At 60.5% G+C, this 16205-nt stretch overlaps 1 protein-coding gene across 4 annotated transcripts in view; it reads right to left on the bottom strand.

The window, feature by feature from the left end:
- Nucleotides 1-1361: 1361 nt before the first annotated feature.
- GAK (cyclin G associated kinase) overlaps nt 1362-16205 on the bottom strand; it is a 69324-nt gene continuing 54480 nt past the window's right edge. For all 4 annotated transcript variants that reach the window (XM_066280081.1, XM_066280083.1, XM_066280082.1 and 1 more), the window contains 10 exons: nt 13937-14130; nt 13111-13257; nt 12484-12933; nt 11501-11674; nt 10982-11092; nt 9808-9924; nt 4235-4459; nt 3504-3652; nt 2532-2708; nt 1362-1858 (listed from right to left, as the gene is read on the bottom strand). In XM_066280081.1, the coding sequence (XP_066136178.1) occupies nt 1757-1858; nt 2532-2708; nt 3504-3652; nt 4235-4459; nt 9808-9924; nt 10982-11092; nt 11501-11674; nt 12484-12933; nt 13111-13257; nt 13937-14130 (1846 nt within the window). In that variant the 3' untranslated portion in view covers nt 1362-1756. The remainder of the gene's footprint in view (nt 1859-2531; nt 2709-3503; nt 3653-4234; nt 4460-9807; nt 9925-10981; nt 11093-11500; nt 11675-12483; nt 12934-13110; nt 13258-13936; nt 14131-16205) is intronic.

Below are 16205 nucleotides of genomic sequence, written 5' to 3'. Positions count from 1 at the left end.
CACAGGGCAGAGTCCCCTGGTCAGGAAAGGCCCTGCTATGGCTGGAGGTCGGTCTGAGGTCCTCTCTGCTCACCCCTCCCTCCAAGGACAGAGGCCAGTCATCCCTCTCTTGGGTCATTGGTGCACTTGGCCTGCACAACCAGACCGCTCCCCTTGAGCTCTCAGGAGCCGCCATCTGCCCTAGGAAAACCCTGGTTCCTGTCACTAGCATCTGTGCAATAACAAGTAAAACAAACTCGACACACTTTATATTGCCAATGAGCAAAGCCATCAACAAATAATCCTAAACAGAATAATAAATAAAAACAAACTTGTTAGTCACAAGTGAGAACCAGTTACATCAACTACAGACCCGAGGTTCTCAGGGTGTCCACATAGCTGGGCAGCGCCTCTGGACACCTCTGGGGGTTCCACTGAGCCTCCCCATGGGTCCTGCTATGTCTGGCCAGGAAGGGCCTGGCACAGGGCAGCTGCAGAGACCTGACCGCACAGAACGGGCGCCCTCACTGCTCTGGGTCTCCCTTTCCCCAGGTGAGCTACCGGGCAGCACGACTTCCTTCTGAGGAAACGCTGGGTCCAGGAGGGGCTCTGGCCTGAGCCTGGGGCCCCCAGTGTGAGGGCTGCACACAGGCCAGCTGGATGCCAGGCGCCTTGGTGGTAGCAAACACTAGACGTGTGCGTGTGTGAATCTGTGTGTGTACATCCTGGCTACACCCTCCGGTGGCCAGGGTCCCCCCCAGAGCTGCCACACGTGGCAGGGAGAGGATGCGCTGTGGCACCGAGGTTCAGCCAGCCAGCCAGCCGTTGCCACTGCGATGGGCAGGCCTAGACTGGACCATACAGTGGCTCCTGGCAGTGGACCAAGTACCTGGGGGTGGGGCTCAGAGCAAGGCCCTTCTGGGGTCTGCCCACAGCCACGGGGTTCCAGGCTGGCTCTAATGATGTGACACAGGGCTCCTCTGGGGCCAAGCGGTCCCAAGCCTGTGGTCCTAGGCTGGGGGTGGGAGTCTCTTCCAGGACTGTCCATAGACCTGGGGCCAGAGGCAGACACAAGGCCCCGACAGTCACTGCAGGGACTACAGGGAGGGGATGAGGTCCTGGTGGTCTCTGGAAGGACCAGAGCCAGCCCAGTCTGTCTGGGCAGTGACCACAGTGTGCCAGTACCTATGGCCATGGCAGACGGGGACCCAAAGCCACAGCATGTCTGTTCAGCACACACACTGCCCGCTGCCCTCCCTGGGAGCCTGAGGAAGCTCAGAACAGAGTGGCAAGGGCCCCACCTGCAGCACACGGGTCCCTGTACATCCCAGGGCCAGAGCCTGACAGAGCCCAATGACAGCAGGAGAGCCGCAGAGACGAGCTTCATCAGAAAATAGTTTAATTATGTATAGGTCCTCCAGGCTGATCACACCTGGGGACACGGGGACGCCATGAGCCGGACCAGGAGAGGACGCGGACCGTACACCCTGCCCTGAGGAGACAGGCTCTCCAGGACGTGGCCACTGGACAAACAGATCACAAACTGGGACGCTTGTGGGAGGAGCGTGAATCAACACTTTCCTTTGGGAAAAAGAAAAAACCAAGAGGCTTTGGAATGCTCTCTTCCTGCCGGCTGCAGGGGCTCTGGACCTCCCGAGGGCAGCAGGTGGGCCACTGGGGTGCAGTGCGTCAGCCCACACCACCACAGCCCTGGAGGAGGCTCTCGTGGTCGAGCCCGGCACCTTGTAGCTCCACGTGCAGCTGTGCCCACGAGGGCTCAGAAGAGGGGCCGGGCGCCCTGGCTCTCGAACTCAGACCAGGCGTCGCTCAGCTCCATGAAGATCAGCCTGGCCTGCTGCTCGTAGGGCTGCCCTGTGGCCTGTGGGACGAGCAGAAGGGCCTCCTCATGAGATGGGTTCCTCTGCTCCCAGGACCCCAGCCAGCACTCACCTCCCCCGGGGGGGACCCTGCCTGGTGCTCACCTCCCCCGGGGGGGACCCTGCCTGGTGCTCACCTCCCCGGGGGACCCTGCCTGGTGCTCACCTCCCCGGGGGACCCTGCCTGGTGCTCACCTCCCCGGGGGACCCTGGCCGGTGCTCACCTCCCCGGGGGGACCCTGCCTGGTGCTCACCTCCCCGGGGGACCCTGCCTGGTGCTCGGGGACCCTGCCTGGTGCTCACCTCCCCGGGGGACCCTGCCTGGTGCTCACCTCCCCCGGGGGGGACCCTGCCTGGTGCTCACCTCCCCGGGGGACCCTGCCTGGTGCTCACCTCCCCGGGGGACCCTGCCTGGTGCTCACCTCCCCGGGGGACCCTGGCCGGTGCTCACCTCCCCGGGGGGACCCTGCCTGGTGCTCACCTCCCCGGGGGACCCTGCCTGGTGCTCGGGGACCCTGCCTGGTGCTCACCTCCCCGGGGGACCCTGCCTGGTGCTCACCTCCCCGGGGGACCCTGCCTGGTGCTCACCTCCCCGGGGGACCCTGCCTGGTGCTCACCTCCCCGGGGGACCCTGCCTGGCGCTCACCTCCCCGGGGGACCCTGGCCAGAGCTCACCTTGTCGGGGTGAACCACCAGCACAGCCCGGCGATACTGCTTTTTCACCTGCTCGGGCGTCACGAGGTCAGCCATGCCCACGGGCGTCCAGCGGCTCTCGCCGTCCCACAGCACTGTGTGCAGCGTGGACAGCAGAGCACGGATGTTCCTCTCCTTGCCCTCGGTCCAGTCCAGGAGCTGCAGGAGACAGAAGCGCTGCAGAGCAGGAGTCCTGGCCACAGCCCCCCACTGGCCATCACCACGGCTCCGCAGCCGTCCCTCATGGGGAGCAGGGCTGCAACCATGAGACACGAGGCCACTGTCCCACTTCCTGCCCTGACCCCAGGCATGGTCAACACTGCTCCCCACGCCTGGACAGATACCACACAGGGCCAGACAGCACAAGGAACTTGGGGATCCTTGTTAGCGGGAACTCTCAGGTGACCGCCTGTGGCCTTGCCCTACATGTCCCAGGGCTCCAGCACCCAGCAGGGATGCCAGGCGGGGCTCCTGGGTGGCCTGTGCACCTGCATCACCACCGGCCTTGCAGTGAGAACCCCTCGGTGATGCTGGGCTCACAGGCCAACCTAGTCAGAGAGGCCAGTGTGCCGGGCGCAGCAGATGTCACCCCCACCGCCCCCAGCTGTTCTTGTGCAGGCCAGGTGGCCTCAAGGACACTTGCCCTGACCAAGGTTACATGTGGTTAGATCTCCAGAGGAGTGACACTTAGTAACAGAATGAAAATGCAAAAGCCTCCCCTCTTCAGCCTAACAGTGACAGAGCCACCATGGAGACGGTGCTGGTGGGGACGAGTTGTATCCCCTGCACAACTCTCAAAACGGCAAGTGTGTCTCAGTGGGAGACATCGCACAAACCCTCTCAAGTGAGAATCAGGGGCCCTGAGGCAGGCACCAGGAGGCCCTCAGGGCCACAGCAGCCATGCCCTCCCGGGGTCACGCAGGCGGACAGGGAGCACCCAGCTGCACAGCGCACCTTCAGCTTAAGCGGGTCCGTGTCCCTCGCCTGGTCCTGTCTCCTCATCTCAGCGATGGTCCTCGGCCCCTTCCTGTCGGCTTTGGAGGAGAAGCCTTGATTGGACAGCAGGTCTTCAAAATCGTTCTCAGACACCCGGGGCTTTTGAACTGGAGAAGGACCAAGACAGTCAGCGAGGCACCCAGGGCCCATGCTGACCCATCCTCAGCCCACCCAGGGCCCATGCTGACCCATCCTCAGCCCACCCAGGGCACCATTTCCAGTTAGACGAAAGAAGATGGACAGCTGAGAGAAGTGGACAACACCCAGCAGGACTCTGAGCCGCAGTGCTCCTAAGCCAGCGGCTGTCTGCCCTCTGGGCCGACAAGGGGTGCACCATCTCCATGACGACACTGCAGCTAGGCCTGGGCACAAGGGGTGCGCCGTCTCCATGACGACACTGCAGCTAGGCCTGGGCACAAGGGGTGCACCATCTCCATGACGACACTGCAGCTAGGCCTGGGCACAAGGGGTGCGCCATCTCCATGACAACACTGCAGCTAGGCCTGGGCTGACCGTCCCACTGCCCAGGCAGCCGGGGAGGCCCCATTCCCGGACGGCGTGGGCCTGGCCGCCTGGACAGTGCCCGCGGGGATGAGGGACACCCACCTAGACGTGGCTCCTGCATGGAGAGGTGTGGGTCTCGCCGAGCAGCTCCCCAGGAGACCATCGCACAGGGGAGGAGGACTCACCAAAGCTGGGAGCACGGACTCCCCGCTCCTCTCGGCCGCCAATCACACTGAAGTTCGCCGCGTAGTTAGGCCTTGGCTGGGCACAGGTTTTGGGGGACGGCTTTGTCTGGGGGGCCCATGGGGCACCCTGGGCTGAGGATCGACTTGTCTGCCAGGAGCTGCCGGCCTTGGAACTGAGGGCTGCTTTGGGTCCAAAGCCCCCAGGAGCAAATCCACTGGGTGAGCCTGGGGAGAAAGCCATGACGGGTGAACAGCGTGTGACAACCGGCTGGCCCCATGAAGGCGCTGCAGACGGTGTCTCACTTGCAGGAGAACATGCACTTGCAAAACGAATGCTCGTGGTCGGACACCAGGACCGGGAAGCCATCGAAGTGGCCCTCCTAGTTGGGTGATGGTGGAGACAATCTCAGGGGCTGGGGGACAGTGCGGAGGGTCCTGGGTCAGTGAGGGTGAGCGTGGGCACCATCTCACGTGCTCTCAGAATGCAGGGCTGGCCCTTTGACCTTTTATTTTGAAACAGACTCACAAGGAAGCTGGTGCATCAGAGCCCAGAACACAGAACCCCAAGCCCAGACCACTCACCGCACAGGCAACTGGCCTCGTGAAATGAAGGCTCCTGCCAGCTGCTACAGGTGTGTGCACACACGTGTGTACGTACTGCTGTGTGTGTGCATGAGTGCATATTTGTGTAGGCATGTGTGTGCAGTGCTGTGTCACTTTACCACACACACATTTGTGTGAACATGGGCTCAAGGCACCCGTCTGTCCTCCACCTCCGAGTCACTTCCAGAATGCTCTAGAAACAGACCCGGCAGCAGGTAACCTCTGTGATGCACTCAGGGTTGCTCCTTTCACTGCTGAGCAGCATTTTCCGTGGGGACCCTGTGTCCACGCAGCCAGCAACCCAGTTTGGGGCAATTATAAACAAAGCTGCTGTGGATACTTCCTCTCTCTGGATGAGTGGTAGCCACATGTTTACTTGCATAAACACTGACCCATTTCCAGAGTGGCCACTGAGATTCATGTTCCTGCATGCCAGCCGCTCATGAGAAATCGTCTCCCACCCTCGGTGGCACTTGGGGTTGGCATTACTGCTATAACCACCAAGGGCTGGCCGCCACCAAGGCCTCCCTGGCACGTGTCTGCCGGCGAGTGACGCCGCCATCTTCCCAGAGGCTGGTCAGCACTGCGTGGCCTGTGCTGGGCACCTCGTCAGGGCTCACCCACGCTCTACTGAATGGCTCCTTGTCCTCAGGGGCAGCAGGTCCTCCCGTGATGCTGGCTTTGACAAGGCTGATGGAGACGCCAGACGCAGGAGCTCCATCCCCGTTCACATCCACGAGCCCGGGCAAAACTGAGTCTGTTGTGTGTCATCTCACCTAAAGCCGCAGAGCCCAGCGAGGACACTGAGGACTCACTGTATTGACATGTCCTAGATGTGAGTCCCACGTGTCCTGAAAGTATTTGTGCCTGATCTGTAGCTTGTCTTTTCATCCTTTTGCAGAGTAGAGGATTTAGTTTTGATCAAGTCCATTTGTCAATATTTTATGACACTCAAATCTAGCACTTGGTCCCAGAGATTGTATCCTGTTTTCTTCTACAGGCTTCTTGGTTCCATCACACACTAACATCTATGGCCAGGCCTGACCAGGTGGTGGCGCAGTGGATGGAGCATCAGACTGGGATGCGGAAGGACCCAGGTTCGAGACCCTGAGGTCTCCAGCTTGAGCGCGGGCTCATCTGGCTAGAGCAAAAAGCTCGCCAGCTTCTGTTCAGGGTCGTTGGCTTGAGCAAGAGGTTACTCGGTCTGCTGAGGCCCCCCAGTCAAGGCACATATGAGAAAGCAATCAATGAACAACTAAGGTGTTGCAACGAGAAACTGATGATTGATGCTTCTCATCTCTCTCCGTTCCTGTCTGTCTGTCCCTATCTATCCCGCTCTCTGACTCTCTCTCTGTTCCTGTAAAAGTAAATAAATTAATTTAAAAAAATTAAAAAAAAAAAAAGATCCATGGCCAGTTCTGAGTCCCCTGCTGTGTGAGCTGTGCAGCGCAGTGCGAGGCTGCTGTATCTACGGGCAGATGCCCAGCGTTCCAGCAGCGACACAGGTGGTGCCAGCCCCTCGTCAGAACGAACCCGCTCTCACTGTGCCACTGCCGGTCCCTCTCCTCTGTCCCCCTGATCTGCGTGTGTCCTCCGCCCACATCACACAGTCCTGCTTTGGAGGCCACAGGGGAGCCCGGAGCCAGGCACTGACTCCTCCCACATCACCCGGCCATCATGCCATGTTCCAGCCATTCCAGTTCTCCTAACTTTCCAAATAAACTTCTCAGTGAGCTGGTCTGTGTCCACAGAAATCCTTCCTAGATTCTGGTGGAAACTGTGCTAACTCCACAGATCAGGAGACCTCACAGCTTCAGCACGTGGGCCTCCAGTCCAGGGACGTGGTCTTTCTCTGGTTGTTTCCGTAACGTTTGGTCCTGCAGTTTCACCATATACGCGTCCTTAGCCACACTCGGGTTTCTTCTCTCTTAGCGGCTGTAAATGGCACTGTTTTAATCTGGGGTTCCTAGTGCACACCACTAGGCAGGAGATACAGCTGAGGTCTGTCTGTGGACTCAGTCCGTGGACCCGGGTGGCCTCTGGGGACCCCTCGAGGTCTGCCACACACACGAGCACGCCCCCTGCAGCAGACAGTGGACCCGGGTGGCCTCTGGGGACCCCTCGAGGTCTGCCACACACACGAGCGCGCCCCCTGCAGCAGACAGTGGACCCGGGTGGCCTCTGGGGACCCCCCGAGGTCTGCCACACACACGAGCGCGCCCCCTGCAGCACAGTGGACCCGGGTGGCCTCTGGGGACTCCTCGAGGTCTGCCACACACACGAGCGCGCCCCCTGCAGCACAGTGGACCTGGGTGGCCTCTGGGGACTCCTCGAGGTCTGCCACACACACGAGCGCGCCCCCTGCAGCAAACGGTGGACCCGGGTGGCCTCTGGGGACTCCTCGAGGTCTGCCACACACACGAGCGCGCCCCCTGCAGCACAGTGCTGTCTCCCCTCACGCGTGCAGGACCCATACTCCCTTCCTTGCCTTTGTGCGAACGGGACCTGCAGGGAGGAGGGGGAGACCACGGTCCAGCCTGGACTCTGCCCTCAGCGCGCAGTCTTCCTCCACCACATGTGAGGCTGGCGCAGGGTTCTGTCGACACTCGTTATCAACATAGCAAAGTTCACCTCTCGTTACTAGCTGAGTGTGCTTATCATTAACAGGAGCTGACCCCTGCCAAGTGCTTTTCTGCACTGCTGCCGAGACCAGTGATGTGGTGATTCTGGCACCTGGTCTGGGGACCCGGAGCCAGCGCTGCACTCCTATGTGTGCTGCAGTTCTCGTTAGGTGTTGGGGAATTCTACTCGCCAAACTCTGATGTGCGTGTTCCTAGGAACACTGCTCTGTAGTTTGCTTTTTGGCCCGTCTGCCTGGGTCTGGGAGCAGGGTAATTCAAGCACCACAAAACCAACTGCAAACGTCCCCGCCCTCCCCACTTCCTAGAAGAGAGTGCGTGGAGCTGGCTTGAGTTCTCTAAACGCTTGGTGGAGTCCCCCATGAAACTACCTGGGACGGAAACCTCCTTTTTGGGAGGTTTTTAAAAAACTACAAATTAATCTTCTTCATAGTTACAGGCATATGCAAACGATCTACGTCACATGGGGACGTACTTGTCACATTTACGAGCCGTGTTCTGCTTCCTTCCTTGTCACAAACGGCTAACAAGCCTGTGGGGATGACCCCATGTCACTTCTGATACTGGCAGCTGTCACATTTATCAATCTTTTCAAAGAATCACCTTCTTGTTTAATTAGATTTATTGTTTTTGTTTCCTATTTCACTGGTTTTGACTCTTCACTATTTCCTTTCTTCTGTTTGCTCTGAATTTTATTTGCTTTACTCTTCAGGTATCTTGACTTGAGAAGCTCCAATGCTGACGAGACATTTCCTCTTTTCCAAAGTGGCCTCTAACGAACCCCCTTCACACTGCGTCAGCCGAGCACCTCAGGTTTCCCTGTTCCACGTCCCCACGTTCTCTCAGTTCACTGTCACCTCCCTGACCTCCCGAGGTCGCCTGTGTGTTCTGGAAGTGCCCTGTTTCCAGAGGCTGAAGGTTCTCCAGTTCCCACGTTCTCTCAGTTCACTGTCACCTCCCTGACCTCCCGAGGTCGCCTGTGTGTTCTGGAAGTGCCCTGTTTCCAGAAGCTGGAAGGTTCTCCAGTTCCCGTGCTCTGCTTCCAGCTGGACCCCACGTGGTCAGAGCAGGATGGTCTGTGTGGCTCAGTCCTCCCAGGTGTGCTGGGTCTGTCTGATGTCCAGGACACAGGCTCTCCTGGTGGAGGTCCCACACACGCAGGAGGTCACGGCTCCTTGGCAGTCGGGGCAGAGCCTCGCGAGGGTGACAGACGACTCCTGGTGGCCGACAGCGCCCCTAGCCTTGCTCTCACTTGCTGACTGTCCGAGCGCTTGATGCATACTTGGTGAAGAGGGATGTGGAGGTCTCCAATAGAGTCTGAGTTTGTCTATCTTTCCTTTCTGTTCCATCAGCTTTATTCAGAATTCTGTTTTCCCAGGGGCTGTGACAGAGCCCTGGGTCACAGTGTGGACCTGAGAAATGGGCTCCATTTCAAGAACAGACAGCTCAGACTCCGACGAGTCCTGTCCCGACAGGATTCAGAGCCCACAGCCCAGGGGTGGTCCCACCCCGCACTCAGATGGTCTAAGACAGAGACCACGCCGGGAAGGAAACCCAGAGACAGACAGACTTCCAAAGTGCCTGAGACATTGCAACCTGAAACACACATAGGAAACTGACCGTTCAAATAATGAAAACCTCTCAGGACTCAGTGAGACAGCTAGCAGCAGGAGCCCTCGACACCACATGAGAAGCGGAGTGGACACAGCCCAGCAGACCAGCCACAGCATGAGTGGGGAGCGAGGGGCAGCATGGAGGCAGAGCCGGCCAGGAGGGGAGGAGAGACAGCAGGGCCCTCCCCGTGCTGAGGGACCACGCTTCCCACCCAAGGCTCACAGGGCTGCAGTGGGAAGATCTGAGAGCCAGACGCCTGTTTCCCAGAACCAGCATTCTGAGAAGACATATTTCCAGCCTGGGGTTCCACATGCTGCCCAGCTGATAAGGGAGGAGATGCTCTCAGACACTCATGGTCTCTGAGCAGTCATGGCCACACGACTCTGGGAGACAGAGGGACCCGGGGACTCATGTCCCAGGGTGCGAGGTCAGCTCCAAGAGATTTGAGGCCAACAGGGCAGGCACAATCCCGGGTCTCCCATGCTGAGGCCCACTCCTCACGACATCCCTGTGAGAGCCAAGCCTCGGCACTGGTCCGGCACCTGCTCACATCAACAAGCCCCTGCGGCAGGAGCAGACACTGCTCCCTGGGCCTGGGTGGACGAGGTGAAGGTCCTGTCCCGGGCACCTGAGTCTGGAGCAGGCCAGAAGACAGACGGACTAGGCCCCTCTGTGCAGGCCTGGCTCCACACACACCCAGCACGTCCTGCACGTTACCTTGGAGGCTGGAACTGAGGTTGCCGAGGTCTGCAAACGGGTCTAGGCTCTGAGACTTGGTCCGGCTGGCCGAGGAGCCAGGAGGTGCCAGCTGGCCTCCAGCAGAGAGGAAGGGGCCTGGAAAAGGACAGAGGGTGTTCAAACCAGTGCCCACGAGGTGGGATGCAGCTCTGCTCTCTGGCCTGAAGCTCCCGAGAGTCTTGCTCAGCTCTGAGTCATGGAGCCCAGCCCAGGACACAGGCGCCCGGAGCGGCCTCCACTGTTTCTTTGGAAGATGCCCTAATGAATACAGGGCCTAAAAACATCCACATTGTCCTGACTTTGTGACAGCATCCTTGCAACCTCCTTAAAGTGCGAATGAGCTTTGTAATACCCTTTGTAATAATCAATCTGAGAATATTCTAAGTATTAGACACTGAAATATCTGAGTAAATGATTATACAGCCGCTTGACGGATTATTGTCGTTACTACAAATGATGGCTGCTCACATATAAAAGACACTCTTATAAATTTATAGGCAGAAAGCAAACTTCCTATGCAAAAAAAAAAAATAAAGAACGTAAAACAATTCTTAAAAGAAATACTAATAACTAAAAAGACACAAAATGGCAAACCTGTTACAGTAATGTGATGAAAACTAAAACAGCTGACAGCCTATCAGACTGGGAGAATGTCTTTGGTTATCGTCACTCCTGGGCAATTCTGTACTACAAGGTCCTAGAGAGACATGTCACACGATTGCCTCTGATAGCAACTCACAGCAGAGACTTCCCAACAAGACAAATGCCCACAAAGTGGAGCACTGGACCTTCGTGTCCCCAAGGACAGGGCCTGGCCCCAGGACAGTCTGCAGTCTCCCAAGGGCTCCTTCAGATACACAGAAGCCACAGGACATGAGAAAACACTAACACACGTTCTGGGTGAAGATTTCGGCCCTGGACTGTCTCCCAGGAGAGGAGGAAGGGACCCGGGCACACCGACTGCGGGTGGGGCAGGCTGGACGGGCTAGAGGCCCTGCCAAGCTGGATGAGCTGACCATGTATTGGTGGGCACTGCGTCCCACCAGCACTCCAATCCTTTCTGGGGGTGGTGGAGCTACACTGCGGTGAAACAGAGAGGCACCAGACACAGTGGGCACCCGGCAGGGGAGCCAGCCTTCAGAGGCCGTCGTACCTTCTGCGGCCGGTGTGGGGGCCGGTGCCTCCGCCCAGGTGTCCCATCCTCCCAGCAGGTCTGGGTGGCTGGCTGAGGCCGTCATCTTGCTGGGCTCTACTGAGACATCCCCTGGAAGAGAGCAGCACCATTCGGTGTGTCCCCTGGTGGGGGATGGGCCACAGCCTTCGTACAGCCTCCTGCGGGCCCCGAGCAGACAGGGAAGGCACAAGCCCCACACCCCCACGTAGGAACAGCTGGCTGGGCTCCCAGGTGGGGACCGTGCTGAGTGTTGAGCTCAGGACACCTCGCAGGTCACTGAACTGACCACGGGGACAAGGGTGAGCAAGTGGAGAAGCTCCCAGCGCAGTGTGGCCCTCACTCAGGCTACACACAGCACCCCTAGAACCTTCCACACACCCCTGGAAACAGCATGAGGGGACACCAGCCTTCACGTCCTCTTCCAGGGGAGGACGGGCAGCAGGCCTGCTCCGCTGGGGACCACAGCAGTGACCCCTGCCCACCTCTCAGCCCACTCACCCAGCTGCAGGAAGTCAGTGCTGCAGGCCGGAGGCGGGGCGCTGTGGGTGGAGGGGAAGGACGCGGACGGGGCGGCCACAGAGTCCGAATTGAGAAATTCACCAAAAAGGGCAGGCTGAGAGCAGGGCTGGGTGTCTGGATCAGATGTCAGCAGGAGAGGGTCAAACGGGTCGGCTGCAGAAAGACACCCAAGGAGCAGGCCGAAGTGAGGCACATGTGGGCACAGCAGGGGCACCAACCAGCACCCAGAGCACCAGGCGCCAATGGGTTGCGGGGGCTCCAGACAGTGAGACAACCCCGTGGCCCGCGATCACACTGAGACCAAGCTCCAGGGCCCTGGCCTCAGGCCCCAGAGACCCAGCCCCACAGGGAAGGAAGGGCCGGTCACTCCTGGACAGGAGCTCAGGGTGGGCGGTGGAGCCAGACCAGCAGCACAGCCTCCTGCCAGCTGGTCCTGGGCTGCTGACCCCACCCGCTCATTCTCAGGCCCCACAGAGACCCAGCCCCACAGGGAAGGAAGGGCCGGTCACTCCTGGACAGGAGCTCAGGGTGGGTGGTGGAACCAGACCAGCAGCACAGCCTCCTGCCGGCTGGTCCTGGGCTGCTGACCCCACCCGCTCATTCTCAGGCCCCACAGAGACCCAGCCCCACAGGGAAGGAAGGGCCGGTCACTCCTGGACAGGAGCTCAGGGTGGGCGGTGGAACCAGACCAGCAGCACAGCCTCCTGCCGGCTGGTCCTGGGCTGCTGACCCCACCCGCTCATTCTCAGGCCCCACAGAGACCCAGCCCCACAGGGAAGGAAGGGCCGGTCACTCCTGGACAGGAGCTCAGGGTGGGCGGTGGAACCAGACCAGCAGCACAGCCTCCTGCCGGCTGGTCCTGGGCTGCTGACCCCACCCGCTCATTCTCAGGCACCAGGTCGTCGGGCCTCTGAGATCTCGAGAGGCCAACCACGGACACCGTCTCGTCTGGTCACACGTACCGGCCACAGCGGGCCCGCCTGGGGTGGTGGCTGGACTTGTGAAGAGCAGGGGCGTCTCTCCACTGAGGAGGTCGCCTGAGGGACCCTCCGGGGCGGCCTCAGGCGCCCCCAGGAGGCAGCTGAGCAGGTCGGCATTGCTGGGGGGGGGCCCAGGGGCCTGTGCAGGGGGCACGGGTGCTGCCTCGGAGTGCAGCCCCAGGAGGTCCACGCTGTCCTCCGGCCGCCCGGCTTCCTGCGGTGCGGCTGGTGTGTCCGTATCAAAAATCAGCTCCTGCTCCTGTGGCCGCACTGCCGGGCCGGGAGTGCCCTCGTCAGCTGTGTCCCTGCTCTCCGCGGACAGCGTTGCCACCTCCTCGTCGGACGGCTCGCTCTCTGCCGCATCCTCAGCCGGGGCAGGGGGCGTCTCCTGGGCGGAGTTACTGTCCGGGCCTGTCTCCGAGTCCTTCTCCTCTGAAAAGAAACAGCACGCTGACAGGGCTGAGGTCACCCCAGCAGGACTGCGGTGGGACTGCGGGAGAGGCCCCGCAGAAGCCCCGGAACAGGGCCTGAGGACAAGCTGAGCACAGCGCAGGCACGCAGGACGCGCTCACAGGGGCGCAGGCAGGGGGCGCACCCCACAGCGCCTACCTTGCCAGTCCAGCGTGTGGAAGAAGTGGTTGGTGTCCGTGCTGCTGCTCTGCGGTGACTCCGACTCCAGGGGCTCCGGGTCTGGAGCTGCCGTCTCGGCGTCATACTGAGCGGTCGAGCCTGGCTGCCTGGGGAGCTCCGGCTTCCCTGCGGGGACAGGGGGTGTCAGGTGACCCCCCGGGACGCCACCTCTGCTGCGGCCCAGCTCCACACGCCGAGACGCTGTGCGGCACCCACTGAGGCTCCAGTCCAGGATCGATCCCGACACAGCTCAGACGCAGCCCTGGTCACGCATGCACAAAAGCGCACGTGTGCACACACATGCACATGCTTACACAGCACTCCACAGCGCACACACGCACTTTCCAGGAGTACTTAGCTGTCTTCACGCAAGAAAATGGAAAGAAGGCAAACCAAGAACAGGAAGAAATCTGGACGGCTGGCAGACGGGCTCCTATCCCACCAGCCAGCACACTGTCCTAGCTATGTCTGGGAGCTGCTCTGAAATAAGACGAGACAGCTGAGCTGAGGGAGGGAGGGAGGCCAGGAGGAAAGCTCTGGTGTGCTGTGGAGCTCTGCTGGTCCAGAATGAAGTTTCGACTACTGCAGTCACACAGAAGCAGACGCACATCCAGAAAACGAGCCTCTCCAGTTCAGCCAGTGACCAGCTCTGGCCCTCCCATGGGTCCCCTGCCTGTGACAAGCGCTGTGGGCAGACCCGGCAGGGCAAAGACTCCAGTCCACAGGTGGAAGCCGAGTCCCTGCGCCCACGCGCAGCTGAGCCCTGCAAGCTGCCCCCTGTGCCGAGGGAGAACACAGACCTTACCAAACTTAGACAGGATGTCCTGCTGCTCCTCCCGGCTGGAGAAGAGGATTTTGGGGTTCAGCCCTCTTATGCTTGTGCTCTCCCAGGGCGGAGCCTCCCGGCTGGGCCTGTCTCTAGGCTCCACCTCCACCTCCAGGTTTACTTGGAACAAGTCCGGGTATTTCTCCTGAATGTCACATGCGTCCAGGTCATACCTGCAGTGGGAGGCCAGACCCCAGTCAGGAGGGTCATGACGGGCGTCACAGGCCACCTGAGTCCACCAGAAAACAAGTACACCCAGGGCTGTGTGCTCTCCGGGCAGCCCGCCCTCTGCACCTCACTGTGGTGTACAAGCTGCTGCTGGCACAGGGTCTGCACATCGGGCACGTGCACCCTCAGAGCAGCACCCGGCCTGTCAGGCGAGCACTGGGCCTGCCCGCACCCCTCGGACACGGGGTTCTGGTAAGGCTGCCTGAGATATCAAATGTATTTCCATTACAGAGATGCCGTCACCATGGTGAAACTTCCCAACAGTTAACAGATGCCCATGAGACCAAGACCCTGCCATCGCCTGCAGGGTGGGTAGCACAGTGCCCCGTTCGCTGGGGGCCAGGGAGGCAGCACCCACTGCCCTGCTGGGAGGAAAGGGGACAAGGCAAGAAGCCAGACTCTGGCCTCCAAGCACGCCCAGAGGCACAGGTGGGGGACGGCTGTGGCCAGCGGGACCCGGCAGAGGTGACGTCAGCTGCCTTGTCACTGACTGTCCTCACTCCTGCTCTGCGTCTCATCAGGGAACTCAACATTTCCTCACATCCACCCCGAGGTTGCCTCGGACATGCTCACAGCCACTCGACCAGCCAGCCCCTGGCCGGACAGTGGCTCCGGCCAGGTTACCAACACTGGCCAGCACCTTGCACATCACTGCCTGTCACAGCAGTGAAACAACAGAAGGAAACACAGAAGATGCCCCAGATCCCTGAACCCGAGGAGTCCTCGGCAGCCCACGCAGCACCCATCCACAAACGACAACTGCTGGCACGGGAGGACTGCAGACACCGCACGTGGGGTCAGTGTGGGCGCTGAAGCCACAGCAGACCCTCAGCGACGGGGTCAGTGTGGGCGCTAAAGCCACAGCAGACCCTCAGCGACGGGGTCAGTGTGGGCGCTGAAGCCACAGCAGACCCTCAGCGACGGGGTCAGTGTGGGCGCTAAAGCCACAGCAGACCCTCAGCGACGGGGTCAGTGTGGGCGCTGAAGCCACAGCAGACCCTCAGCGACGGGCGTGACTGACGTGTAACATGCGCCATCAGGCACCACCACCTGTGCCCCAGGAGGAGGGCAGTGCAGGTGACTGCCCGTGTCACACGCCCTTCTCAGGCTACAGCGTCCCCTCTGTCCACTCACTCCCGGCCCAGAGGCACCACAGCCTTCTTTCCTTTCTAGGCCAGCCACCCACAGGAAGACGACGACACAGGTGACCCTCAGCCAGGCAGGAGCAGCTGAAGCAGGGACAAGCAGTGAGCCCAGGCAGCGATGCTGTCAAAGCAGGAGTCCAGCTCCAGCGAGGACCAGGGAAGGCCTGGACCCCCTTCCCCAAAGAGGGGACGCTAGGACACCAGAGAGGAGGGAGCCAGGCGGAGCCCATGCAAAGGAGCACATGACCGTGGCAGGCTCAGCCTCAGGCACCGTCTCCACCTCCCCACTTCCCCACCCCCGCGGGCCCCAGGAGAGTGCCCTGGGCCTGGGCCTGCCTGCTCACCCAGCAGCTGGTGAGGGCACAATGAGGGTCTGTGAGCAGGGATGCAGCCACGGGCCCTGGATTTCCAAGGGCACAGGGCCCAGGCCCCACTGGACACCTGACAAGCTTGGCTAGAAAACAGAGCTGCTGACCTGGGTCACAGACTGCGGCCCTTCCCACCTCAGTGACCATCACAGAAGGCCTCATGGAGGGAGGGCCCAGGTGGGCTTATCTGACAGAACAGCCCAGTAATGTTGTTCCAAATTCCTCTGTCTTGTTTCAGCTGCATCTGCCAAAAGAATCCTGTCCACGGATACGCACCCAATGCCCTGCATCAGGTAGACAACTCACAACTCCTCCACAACTGATAACCCCACCCTGGGGGTGTGGCACACACAGCAACGCACAGCCCTGAGGGCACACCAGTTCCTGGACCGTGTGACCAGTGCACTCACAAGTCTTCCCAGCACCCAGGTCTCTGCGCCCCCCAAGCCGACCCTCCCCCAAGGCAGCCACTTCCTGGCTGTCATGACCGCACGTAACACGCGCAGG

The sequence above is a fragment of the Saccopteryx bilineata genome, chromosome 5 (genome assembly GCF_036850765.1).
Source record: "Saccopteryx bilineata isolate mSacBil1 chromosome 5, mSacBil1_pri_phased_curated, whole genome shotgun sequence".
Classification (NCBI taxonomy): domain Eukaryota; kingdom Metazoa; phylum Chordata; class Mammalia; order Chiroptera; family Emballonuridae; genus Saccopteryx; species Saccopteryx bilineata.
The sequence above is the reverse complement of the archived record's forward strand: the minus strand, read 5'-3'. Positions and strand labels throughout refer to the sequence as shown.